General features: G+C 37.7%; 2 protein-coding genes across 8 annotated transcripts in view; one reads left to right on the plus strand and one right to left on the minus strand.

Annotated features, from left to right (window-relative positions):
* Nucleotides 1-12798, minus strand: part of ZRANB3 (zinc finger RANBP2-type containing 3) — a 303727-nt gene that overhangs the window by 217879 nt on the left and 73050 nt on the right. The window lies entirely within an intron of this gene.
* On the plus strand, nt 2551-2820 carry LOC122240898 (small ubiquitin-related modifier 2-like). Of its 2 annotated transcripts, XM_042994363.1 has the most exons (2): nt 2551-2704; nt 2777-2820. In XM_042994363.1, the coding sequence occupies exons 1-2, from the start codon at nt 2551-2553 to the stop codon at nt 2818-2820; spliced, it is 198 nt and encodes a 65-aa protein (XP_042850297.1). The 2 variants fall into 2 exon arrangements, with proteins under 2 accessions (XP_042850297.1, XP_042850296.1); XM_042994362.1 differs by having other exon boundaries at nt 2551-2820.

The raw sequence follows: 12798 nt of genomic DNA on the forward strand, positions 1-12798 counted from the left end.
ACAGAAGCAAAGAGACTTAGACAAAATGAGAAAACAGAGGAAATTTTCCCAAATGAAAGAAAAGGACATGGCCATGGCCAGATATTTAAGTGAGACAAATATAAGTAACATGCCTAAAAGAGAATTTAAAGTATCATGAAGATACTCACTAGACTTGAGAAAAGAGTGGCAGGGAATAACATAGCAAAGATAAAGGGTTCAATAAACAAAATAAGGCACACAATTGATGGAATGAACAACAGGCTGGAAGAAGAAAAGGAATAAATTAATGACCTAGAAAAGAAAGGAAAGGAAAGTAATCAAACTGAACAAAAGACTGAAAAAATAATTATGCAAAATAAGAATAAACTTAGGGAACTCAGTGATTCCATCAACCGTAAAAACTTTTGTATTATAAGAATCTCAGAAGAGAAAGAGAAAAAGGGGCAGTAAATTTATTTGAAGTAATAATAGCTGAAAACTTCCCTACTCTGGGGAAGGAAACATATATCTGGATTCAGGGGGCACAGAGAACTCCAAAAAAAATCAACAGAAGCAAACCCACAACAAGACACATTGTAATTAAATTGGCAACATTTAGTTACAGTCAAAAAATTTTAGAAGCAGCAAGACAAAAGAAGTCAGTAACATACAAGAGAAACCCCATAAGATTATTAGAGGCATTTTAAGCACAAACTTTCCAAGCTAGAAGGGAGTGGCATGATGTATTCAAAGTGCTTAGTGGGAAAAATCTGTAGCAAGAATGTTATGCTCAGCATTCTATCATTCAGCATAGAAAAAGAGAGAAAGAGTTTCCCAGGCAAACAAAAGTAAAAGAGTTCATGACCACTAAACCAACTCCGCAGGGAATATTAAAGGGGACTCTGAGTGGGAAGGAAAGACCAAAAGTGACAACATTAAGAAAACAGGAAACACAAAAGCAATAACAATTACTATTTCAATAAAAAAAAAAAATCAGTCAAAAAACTCACAAAATAAAAGGCTGTAAATTATGACACTATATACCTAAAATGCAGGTAGGAATGGAGAAAAGAATGGGTTCAAAATTAAATGACCATCAACTTAATATAGATTACTATTTACAGAAGGGTTTATATACAAACCTAATGGTAACCACAAATCAAAAACCTGTAAGACATATGCAGAGAATAAAGAGAAACAAATCTAAATATATCATTAAAGAAAACAAGCAAAGCATGAAAGAAGGAAAGCAAACAAAGGATCAGAGAAAATCTTCAAAAATGACCACAAAATTAGTAATAAAATGGTAATAAATACATATCTATCAATAATTACTTTGAATGTAAATGGACTAAACACTCCAGTCAAAAGACATTGGATCATAAGGGGCATGTGGGTGGCTTAGTCAGGTGAGTGTCCGACTCTTGATTTCAGCTCAGGTCATTATCCCTGGATTAGGGGATTGAGCCCTGCATCAGACTCCACACTAAGAGTCTAGCCTGCCTAAGATTCTCTCTCTCTTCCTCTACCCCTCTCCACTGCTCATGCACTCTCTAAAATAAAATATATATATTTGTGTGTATATATACACACATACGTATATGTATATATACGTATGTATATATATATATACGTATTCCTACAAGGGATTCATTTTAGACCTAAAGCCACCTGCAGGTTGAAAGTAGAGATAGATGGAGAAACATCTATCATATAAATGGATGTCAAAAGAAAGCTGGAATAGCAATTCTTATCTCGAACAAAACAGACTTTAAAAGAAAACGGAACTGAGAGACAAAGAAAGAGGCTATAATAATAAAAAGTCCAACAAGAAGTTGTGACAACTGTAAATATGTATGCACCCAACAAGTGAAAATCCGAATACATAAAATAGTTCATAACAAACATAAAGGAACTAATCAATAATAATACGAAAACAGTAGGGGACTTTAAAACCCCACTTTCATCAACAGACACATCATCTAAACAGAAATCAATAAGGAAACAATTGTTTTGAATGATACACTAGACCTGATGGATTTAACAAATATATTCAGAACATTCTATCCTAAAATAGCATAATATACATTCTTCTCAAGTGCACATGGAACATTCTCCAGAAAATATCACTTTTTAGACTACAAAACAAGACTCAATAAATTCAAGAAGACTGAAGTCATAACATATATCTTTTCCAACCACAATGCTATGAAACTGGAAGTCAACCACAGGAAAAACTTTGGAAAGAACGAAAATACATGGAAGTTAAATAACGTGCTGCTAAACAATAAATAGGTCAACCAGGAAATCAAAGAAGAAATTAAAAAGTACATGGAAACAAATGAAAATAAAAACACAATGGACAAAAAATCTTTGGGATTCAGCAAAAGTGGTTCTAAGAGGGAAGTTTGTAGCAATAAAGGCCTGCCTCAAACAGCCAGAAAAATCTGAAATAACTACCTAACCTAACACCTAAAGGAGGTAGAAAAAGAAGTCTTCTGCCACTCTTGGTGGTGCTTGTATGCTCATTCAGTGTGGAACTGGTACCTCTTTTGTGAAACAGCAGCTGAGGAGACTCCAGGGCTCACCATGGGGGACGAAAAGCCCATGGAAGGAGTCAAGACTGAGAGCAATGATTATAGTAATTTGAAGATGGTAGGGCAGAATGCTTCTGTGGGGCAGTTTAGTATTAAGATGCATATATCACTTAGTAAGATAATGGAAGCTTATTGTGAACAACAAGATTTGTCAATGAGGCAGATCAGATTCCAATCTGATGGACAGCCAATCAATGAAACAGATACACCTGCACAACTGGATATGGAGGATGAAGATACAATAATGGGTTCCAGAATCTGATAGGAGGTGTCTACTAAAAAGGGAACCTGCTACTTTACTCCAGAACTCTGTTCCTCCAGACCAAGAGACATTCTCAGAAAACCACAGTTTGGTTCCACCATATCCTGACTACTATAGTATAATTTTCTCTATTTCTTCATTTTTCCTTTCCCCATTCCTTTATTGTATATAAAGTAACTGTGTATATGCACAAGCATTTTGCATTGTTTTAAACTAAATGGCCAATGGTATGTTGTGACCAGCATCAAATGGAGATGGGATGGGCAAAAATACTGGTTCCATAAAAATACCCCCATCCTCCATTACTGGCATGCTCATTCATCTCTATATTCCAGTAAGTTATTTTGCTCTCACTGTTTAACAAACAACAACAAAAAAACCCATAAAAATCCTTGCATACTTGTTTGATTGAAGAATTTTAATGTTTTTCATTTATCATTGTGAAACCAAGAACAGTTTTATAACTTTCTTGTATATAGCTGTTACATGTAGGGCAATCTGTCTTTAAATAGGGATAAATTACACTAAAAGAAATGAATTGTAGCTAGTTTTCCTTTCAAATCAAGTGTCTTTTTGTTTAAGTAAACTTCTTGTAAAAAAAAAACTTAAAACCAGCAAAAGGAGGGAAATAATAAAGATTACAGCAGAAATAAATGAGATAGAAACAAAACAACACAACAGATCAATGAAACCAAGAGCTGGTTCTCTGAATAGATCAACAAAACTGATAAACCATTACCCAGACTGATCTACAAAAGAGAGAGACAGAAAGGACTTAAATAAGTAAAATCAGAAATTATGGAGAAGAAATAACCAACACCACAAAAATACAAACAATCATAAAAGAATATCAGGAAAAACTATATGCCCAAAAATTGGACAACCTAGATAAAATGGATAAATTCTTAGCAACATATAAAATAGTAAAACTGAAACACATACAAAAAAGAGAAAATTTGAACAAACCAATAACTAGCAAAGATATTGAATCAGTAATCAAAAAACTCCCAACAAACAAAAGCCCTGGACCTGATAGCTTCGCAGGAAATTCTACCAAATGTTTATAGAAGACCTAATACTTACTCTTCTCAAACTATTTCAAAAAATATAAGAGGAAGGAAAACTTCCATTCTATGAGGTCAGGATTACCCTGATACCAAAACCACACAGAGACATCACTAAAAAAGAGAACTATAGACCAATATCCCTGAGGCATATAGATGGAAAAATCCTCAACAAAATACAGAATTCAACAATACTTTAAAAAAATCATTCATGAGTGCTGGCTTGAAGATGGCAGCATAGGAGGACGCTGGGTTCACCGCATCCTGCGGATGACTTAAGTCCACCCACACCTGCCTAAATAACCCAGAAAACCACCAGAAGACTAGCAGAATGGATTCTCTGGAGACAAGAGTAGACGAAAGGCCCACGGAAGAGGGTAGGAAGAGTGGAGAGGCAGTGCGGGCTACATGGACTGGCAGGAGGGAGCCAGGGTGGAGGGGCAGCCCGCTGGCCAAGCAGAGCCCCCGAGTCTGGCTTGCAAAAGTGGAGGGGCCAGACAGAGTGTGTTCTGACAGCAAGCAGGACTTAACATCTGGAAGGTTATAAGTTAACAGCTCTGCTCAGAGAGCAGGAGGGCTGGAGGACAACGGGAGGGAGAGTTGTTGAGCCCTGGACAACAGAGCGCAGCTTGGCAAGGACACAGGTGCTCGCCAGCGCCATCTCCCTCTCCCATCCCCCAGTTGAAATCCCAAAGGGAACCAGTTCCTGTCAGGGAACTTGCTTGCACCTTGCAAACACCCAACGCTGTGCTTCTGTGGATCCAGCCCTCCAGTGGCAGGTCTGAATCCCTCCGGGTGCCACAGGGCCCCTCCTGAAGCGGATCACTGAAGGAAAAGCGAGTTGAGCATGCCCTCCCAACCCCGTGCACCTTGCCAATCCACCCCAGCCAATACGCCAGATCTCCAGCACCACAAGCTTGGCAATGTGCAAGTAGCCCAGAAGGGCCACGCCACCCCATAGTGAATCCTGCCCCTAGGAGAGGGGAAGAGAAGGCACACACCAGTCTGACTGTGGCCCCAGCGGTGGGCTGGGGGCAGACATCAGGTCTGACTGCGGCCAGCCCACCAACGCAAGTTACTCGAGACAACACAGGGGAAGTGCCCTGCAGTTCCACACTATTCCAGGGACTATCCAGAATGACGAAACGGAAGAATTCCCCTCAAAAAAACCTCCAGGAAATAACAACAGCTAACGAACTGATCAAAAACGATTTAAACAATATAACAGAAAGTGAATTTAGAATAATAGTCATAAAATTAATCGCTGGGGTTGAAAACAGTATAAAGGACAGCAGAGAATCTATTGCTACAGAGATCAAGGGACTAAGGAACAGCCAGGATGAGCTAAAAAATGCTATTAATGAGCTGCAAAATAAAATGGAGACAACCACAGCTCGGATTGAAGAGGCAGAGGAGAGAATTGGTGAACTAGAAGATAAAATTATGTAAAAAGAAGAAGCTAAGAAAAAGAGAGATAAAAAAAATCCAGTAGTATGAGGAGAAAATTAGAGAACTAAGTGATGCACTAAAGAGAAATAATCTACGCATAATTGGTATTCCAGAGGAGGAAGAGAGAGGGAAAGGTGCTGAAGGTGTACTTGAAGCAATAATAGCTGAGAACTTCCCTGATCTGGGGAAGGAAAAAGGCATTGAAATCCAAGAGGCACAGAGAACTCCCTTCAGACGTAACTTGAATCGATCTTCTGCACGACATATCATAGTGAAACTGGCAAAATACAAGGATAAAGAGAAAATTCTGAAAGCAGCTAGGGATAAACGTGCTCTAATATAAAGGGAGACCAGTAAGACTCGTGACAGATCTCTCTACTGAAACTTGGCAGGCCAGAAAGGAATGGCAGGAAATCCTCAGTGTGATGAACAGAAAAAATATGCAGATGAGAATCCTTTATCCAGCAAATCTGTCATTTAGAATAGAAGGAGAGATAAAGGTCTTCTCCCAAAAAAAACTGAAGGAATTCATCACCACTAAACCAGCCCTACAAGAGATCCTAAGAGGGATCCTGTGAGACAAAGTACCAGAGACATCGCTACAAGCATGAAACCTGCAGACATCACAATGACTCTAAACCCATATCTTTCTATGATAACACTGAATGTAAATGGATTAAATGCGCCAACCAAAAGACAAAGGGTATCAGAATGGATAAAAAACCAAGACCCATCTATTTGCTGTCTACAAGAGACTCATTTTAGACCTGAGGACACCTTCAGATTGAAAGTGAGGGGATGGAGAGCTATTGATCATGCTACTGGAAGTCAAAAGAAAGATGGAGTAGCCATACTTAAATCAGACAAACTGGACTTTTAAAGGCTGTAACAAGAGATGAAGAAGGGCATTATATAATAATTACAGGGACTATCCATCAAGAAGAACTAACAATTTTAAATGTCTATGCACGGAATACAGGAGCCCCCAAATATATAAAACAATTACTCACAAACATAAGCAACCTTATTGACAAGAATGTGGTAATTGCAGGGGACTTTAATATCCCACTTACAGCAATGGATAGATCATCTAGACACATGATCAAGAAAGAAACAAGGGCCCTGAATGATACATTGGATCAGATGGACTTGACAGATATATTTAGAACTCTGCATCCCAAAGCAACAGAATATACTGAATTTCGAGTGCACATGGAACATTTTCCAAGATAGATCACATACTGGGTCACAAAACAGCCCTTCATAAATATAAAAGAATTGAGATCATACCATGCACACTTTGAGACCACGATGCTATGAAACTTGAAATCAACCACAGGAAAAAGTCTGGAAAACCTCCAAAAGCATGGAGGTTAAAGAACACCCTACTAAAGAATGAAAGGGTCAACCAGGCAATTAGAGAAGACATTAAAAAATATATGGAAACAAACAAAAATGAAAATACAACAATCCAAACGGTTTGGGATGCAGCGAAGGCAATCCTGAGAGGAAAATACACTGCAATCCAGGCCTATCTCAAAAAACAAGAAAAATCCCAAATACAGAATCTAACAGCACACCTAAAGGAAATAGAAGCAGAGCAGCAAAGACATGCCAAACCCAGCAGAAGAAGAGAAATAATAAACATCAGAGCAGAAAAAAACAATATAGAATCTAAAAAAACTGTAGAGCAGATCCATGAAACCATGGATGAAATCATGAATGAAAATGGAATTATTACAACCAATCCCTCAGAAATACAAGCAATTATCAGGGAATACTATGAAAAATTATATGCCAACAAACTGGACAACCTGCAAGAAATGGAAAAATTCCTAAACACCCACACACCTCCAAAACTCAAACAGGAGGAAATAGAAAGCTTGAACAGACCCATAACCAGCGAAGAAATTGAATCAGTTATCAAAAATCTCCCAACAAATAAGAGTCCAGGACCAGATGGCTTCCCAGGGGAATTCTAGCAGACATTTAAAGCAGAGATAATACCTATCCTTCTCAAGCTGTTCCAAAAAATAGAAAGGGAAAGAAAACTTCCAGACTCACTCTATGAAGCCAGCATTACTTTGATTCCTAAACCAGACAGAGACCCAGTAAAAAAAAGAGAACTACAGGCCAATATCTCTGATGAATATGGATGTAAAAATTCTCAATAAGATACTACCAAATGGAATTCAACAGCATATAAAAAGAATGATTCACCATGATCAAGTGGGATTCATTCCTGGGCTGCAGGGCTGGTTCAACATTCGCAAATCAATCAACGTGATACATCACGTTAATAAAAGAAAAGATAAGAACCATATGATCCTGTCAATCGAGGCAGAAACAGCATTTGACAAAATTCAGCATCCTTTCTTAACGAAAACCCTCGGGAAAGTCAGGATAGAAGGAACATACTTAAACATCATAAAAGCCATTTATGAAAAGCCCGCAGCGAATATCATCCTCAATGGGGAAAAACTGAGAGCTTTCTCCCTGAGCTCAGGAACATGACAGGGATGTCCACTCTCACTGTTGTTGCTTAACATAATGTTGGAAGTGCTAGCATTGGCAATGAGACAACAAAAGGAAATCAAAGGCATCAAAATTGGCAAAGATGAAGTCAAGCTTTCACTTTGTGCAGATGACATGATATTATACCTGGAAAACCCGATAGACTCCACAAAAAGTCTGCTACAACTGATACATGAGTTCAGCAACGTTGCAGGATACAAAATCAATGTACAGAAATCAGTTGCATTCTTATACACTAATAATGAAGCAACAGAAAGACAAATAAAGAAACTGATCCCATTCACAATTGCACCAAGAAGCATGAAATACCAAGGAATAAACCTAACCAAAGATGTAAAAGATCTGTATGCTGTAAACTATAGGAAGCTTACGAAGGAAATTGAAGAAGATATAAAGAAATGGAAAAACATTCCGTGCTCATGGGTTGGAAGAATACATATTGCTAAAATGTCAATACTACCCAAAGCTACTTACACATTCAATGCAATCCCAATCAAAATTGCACTAGCATTCTTCTCGAAGCTAGAACAAGCAATCCTAAAATTCATATGGAACCACAAAAGGTCCCGAACAGCCAAAGTAATTTTGAAGAAGAAGACCAAAGCAGGAGGCATCACAATCCCAGACTTTAGCCTCTACTACAAAGCTGTCATCATCAAGACAGCATGGTATTGGCACAAAAACAGACACAGAGACCAATGGAATAGAATAGAAACCCCAGAACTAGACCCACAAAAGTATGGCCAACGAATCTTTGACAAAGCAGGAACGAATATCCAATGGAAAAAAGACAGTCTCTTTAACAAATGGTGCTGGCAGAACTGGACAGCAACAGGCAGAAGAATGAAACTAGACCACTTTCTTACACCATTCACAAAAATACACTCAAAATGGTAAAGGACCTGAATGTGAGACAGGAAACCATCAAAACCCTAGAGGAGAAAGCAGGAAAAGACCTCTCTGACCTCAGCCGTAGCAATTTCTTACTTGACACATCCCCAAAGACAAGGGAATTAAAAGCAAAAATGAACTATTGGGACCTCATGAAGATAAAAAGCTTTTGCACTGCAAAGGTAACAATCAACAAAACTAAAAGGCAACCAACGGAATGGGAAAAGATATTTGCAAATGACATATCAGACAAAGGGCTAGTGTCCAAAATCCATATAAAGAGCTCAGCAAACTCCACACCCGAAAAACAAATAATCCAGTGAAGAAATGGGCAGAAAACATGAATAGACACTTCTCTAAAGAAGATACCTGGATGGCCAACAGGCACATGAAAAGATGCTCAACATCACTCCTCATCAGGGAAATACAAATCAAAACCACACTCAGATATCACCTCACGCCAGTCAGTGGCCAAAATGAATAAATCGGGAGACTATAGATGCTGGAGAGGATGTGGAGAATTGAGAACCCTCTTACACTGTTGGTGGGAATGCAAACTGGTGCAGCTGCTCTGGAAAACAGTGTGGAGGTTCCTCAAAAAATTAAAAATAGACCTACCCTATGACCCAGCAGTAGCACTGCTAGGAATTGACCCAAGGGATACAGGAGTACTGATGCATAGGGGCACTTGTACCCCAATGTTTATAGCAGCATTCTCAACAATAGCCAAATTATGGAAAGAGCCTAAATGTCCATCAACTGATGAATGGATAAAGAAACTGTGGTTTATATACACAATGGAATACTACGTGGCAATGAGAAAGAATGAAATATGGCCCTTTGTAGCAACGTGGATGGAAGTGGAGAGTGTGATGCTAAGTGAAATAAGCCATACAGAGAAAGACAGATACCATATGTTTTCACTCTTATGTGGATCCTGAGAAACTTAATAGAAACCCATGGGGGAGGGGAAGGAAAAAAGAAAAAAAGAGGTGAGAGTGGGAGAGAGCCAAAGTATAAGAGACTCTTACAAATGGAGAACAAACTGAGGGTTAATGGGGGGTGGGTAGGAGGGGAGGATGGGTGATGGGCATTGAGGAGGGCACCTGTTGGGATGAGCACTGAGTGTTGTATGGAAACCAATTTGACAATAAATTTCATATTAATAAAAAAAAAGATCAAGGCAAGAATGCCCAATCTCACCACTTTTATTCAATCTAGTACTAGAAGTCCTAGCCACAGCAATCAGACAACAAAAAGAAATCAAATGCATCCAAAGCAGTAAAGTAAACCCAAGATACTCCACCAAAAAACTGCTAGAACTAATAAATGAATTCCATAAAGTCGTAGGATACAAAACCAATGTACAGAAATCTATTGCATTTCTACATACCAATAATTAAGCAGCAGAAAAGAAATTAAAATACAATCCCATTTACAATTGCACCAAAGATAATAAGATACCTGGATATAAACTTACCCAAAGAAATGAAAGACTAGTACTCTGAAACTATACAACACTGATTAAAGAAATTGAAGATAACACAAATAAATGTAAAGACATGCCATGCCCATGGACTGGAAGAACAAATCATTAAAATATCTATACTACCCAAAGGAATCTTCACATTTAATGCAACCCTTATCAAAATACCAACAGCATTTTTTATGGACCTAGAACAAACAATCCCAAAATTTGTAAAGAACCACAAAAAATCTAAAATACACAAAGCAATCTTCGAAAAGCAAGCAAAGATGGAGGCATCACAATTCTGGACTTCAAGTTATATTACAAATCTGTAGTAACCAAAACAATATTGGTACTGGCACAAAACAGACATATAGATCAATGTAACAGAATAATCCAGAAATAAACCTCCCACAATTTTATGGTCACTTAATCTTTGACAAAGAAGGCAAGAATATCCAATGAGACAAAGACAGTTTCTTCAACAAATGGTGTTGGGAAAACCAGACAGCAACATGAAAAGAATGAAAGTAAACCACTTTCTTACACTATATACAAATATAGGTCTTTTGGATTAAATACCTAAATGTGAGACCTGACACTATAAAAATCTCATAGGAGAACACAGGCAGTAACTTTTCTGACATTGGCCATAGCAACTTTGTCTAGATATGTCTCCTGAGACAAGGGAAAACAAAAGCAAAAGTAAACTTTAGGACTACATCAAAATAAAAAGCTTCCGCACAGCAAAGGAAAACAAAACAATCAATAAAACTTAAAGGCAATATATGGAATGAGTGAAGATATTTGCAAAAGCGCATTTGATGAAGTGTTAGTATCCAAAATATATAAAGAATTTTTAAAACTCAAAACCCAAAAAACAAATAATCCAATTAAAAAATGGTAAGAAGACATGAATGGATATTTCTCCAAAGAAGACATACAGATGGCCAACCGACACATGAAAAGATGCTCAACATCAATGATCATCAGGGAAATGTAAGTCAAAACTACAATGAGATACCACCTCACACTTGTCTGAATGGCTAAAATCAACAATACAAGAAACAACAGGTGCTGGTGAGGATATGGAGAAAAAGGTACACCTATCATCTATCTTGTCTTGTTGGTGGGAATGTAAACTGGTACAGCCACTGTGGAAAACAGTATGGAGGTTCCTCAAAATTTTCAAAATAGAATTAAACCTATAATCCAGCAATTGCACTACAGGGTGTTTACCAAAAGAACACTAATTCAAACCCTGATGTTTATAGCAGCATAATTTACAATATCCAAGATATGGAAGTAGCCCATGTGTCCATCGACTGTTAAATGGATAAAGAAGATGTGATATTTATCTACAATAGAATATTAGTCATAAGAAAGAATAAAATCTTGTCATATGCAACAATATGGATTGATCTAGACAGTAAACAAAATAAGTCTGTGACATAAAGACAAATACCGTATGATTTCACTCATATGTGGGATTTAAGAAACAAAACAAATGAGCAAAGGGGACAAAAAGACAAACCAAGAAACAGACAGACTTTTAACTATAGAGAACAGACTGAGAGTTACCAGAGGGGAGGTGGGGGGAGATGGAGGATGGGTTAAACTGGTGATGGGGATTAAGGAGTACACTTGTTGTGATGAGTACCTGGTGTTGTATGGAATTGTTGAAATAGTATATTGTACACCTGAAATTAACATAACACTGTATGTTAAATACTGGAACTACAATAAAAACGTTTTAAAAAAGCTTTAAAAAGTACATGAAAAATTTTATAAAGTGTGGTGTGGGGGGGCAAACTAAAATTTTACGTAAAATGTTTTCATATTTGTAAACATGGACATGAAAACCATAGCTAACCGTGGCAGATTGTATTATCTAAAAATGACTGCACCAATATTTCCCATTACACATATGGTCTTCTTGCAAGGTGATGTTGACTCTCCTCCTGAAGTTAGGTAGGCTTATAACTACAGCCAAAATAACACTAGGTGACTTTTGAGGCTATTATAAAAGGGGATACAGCTTCTGCCTAATCCTGTAGGCGTGCTTATTCTTACAATTCAGTCACCATGCTGTGAAGGTTTGAAGAAATCCTAGCCAAGAGCCTGAATCAAGTGCAAGATATGTGACTAAGATATCCTCAAGATGACAACAGGCCAGTCCAGGCACTGTCTGCAACTATAGGAGAGACCTTGAATGGGAACTGCTTAGCTGAGCCTAGCCACACCTCTGAACCATTAGAGATAATAAAACAATAACTGCTGTTGTAAACCACTAAGTTTTGTGGCAATTTATCATGTAGCAATAGATAACCCAAATAATAAACAATCAGTTAGTACCTAATCTGTGCCCGGCAACTGTGCCAAGTGCTGTACTATTATCATTTTATTTCACCCACACAATTATTTAATGAGTAGGTGTTATCATTATTCACTTTTTGTAATGAGCAAAATGAGATTAAAAGAGGCTAAATAAGGGCACAGTAAATAGTAGAGCTGATACTGAAACAAAGGACTCCCTCACTCCAAAGTTTTTTTGCATTAGAAATTTTCTAT

Source organism: Panthera tigris, chromosome C1 (genome assembly GCF_018350195.1).
Source record: "Panthera tigris isolate Pti1 chromosome C1, P.tigris_Pti1_mat1.1, whole genome shotgun sequence".
Lineage (NCBI taxonomy): Eukaryota > Metazoa > Chordata > Mammalia > Carnivora > Felidae > Panthera > Panthera tigris.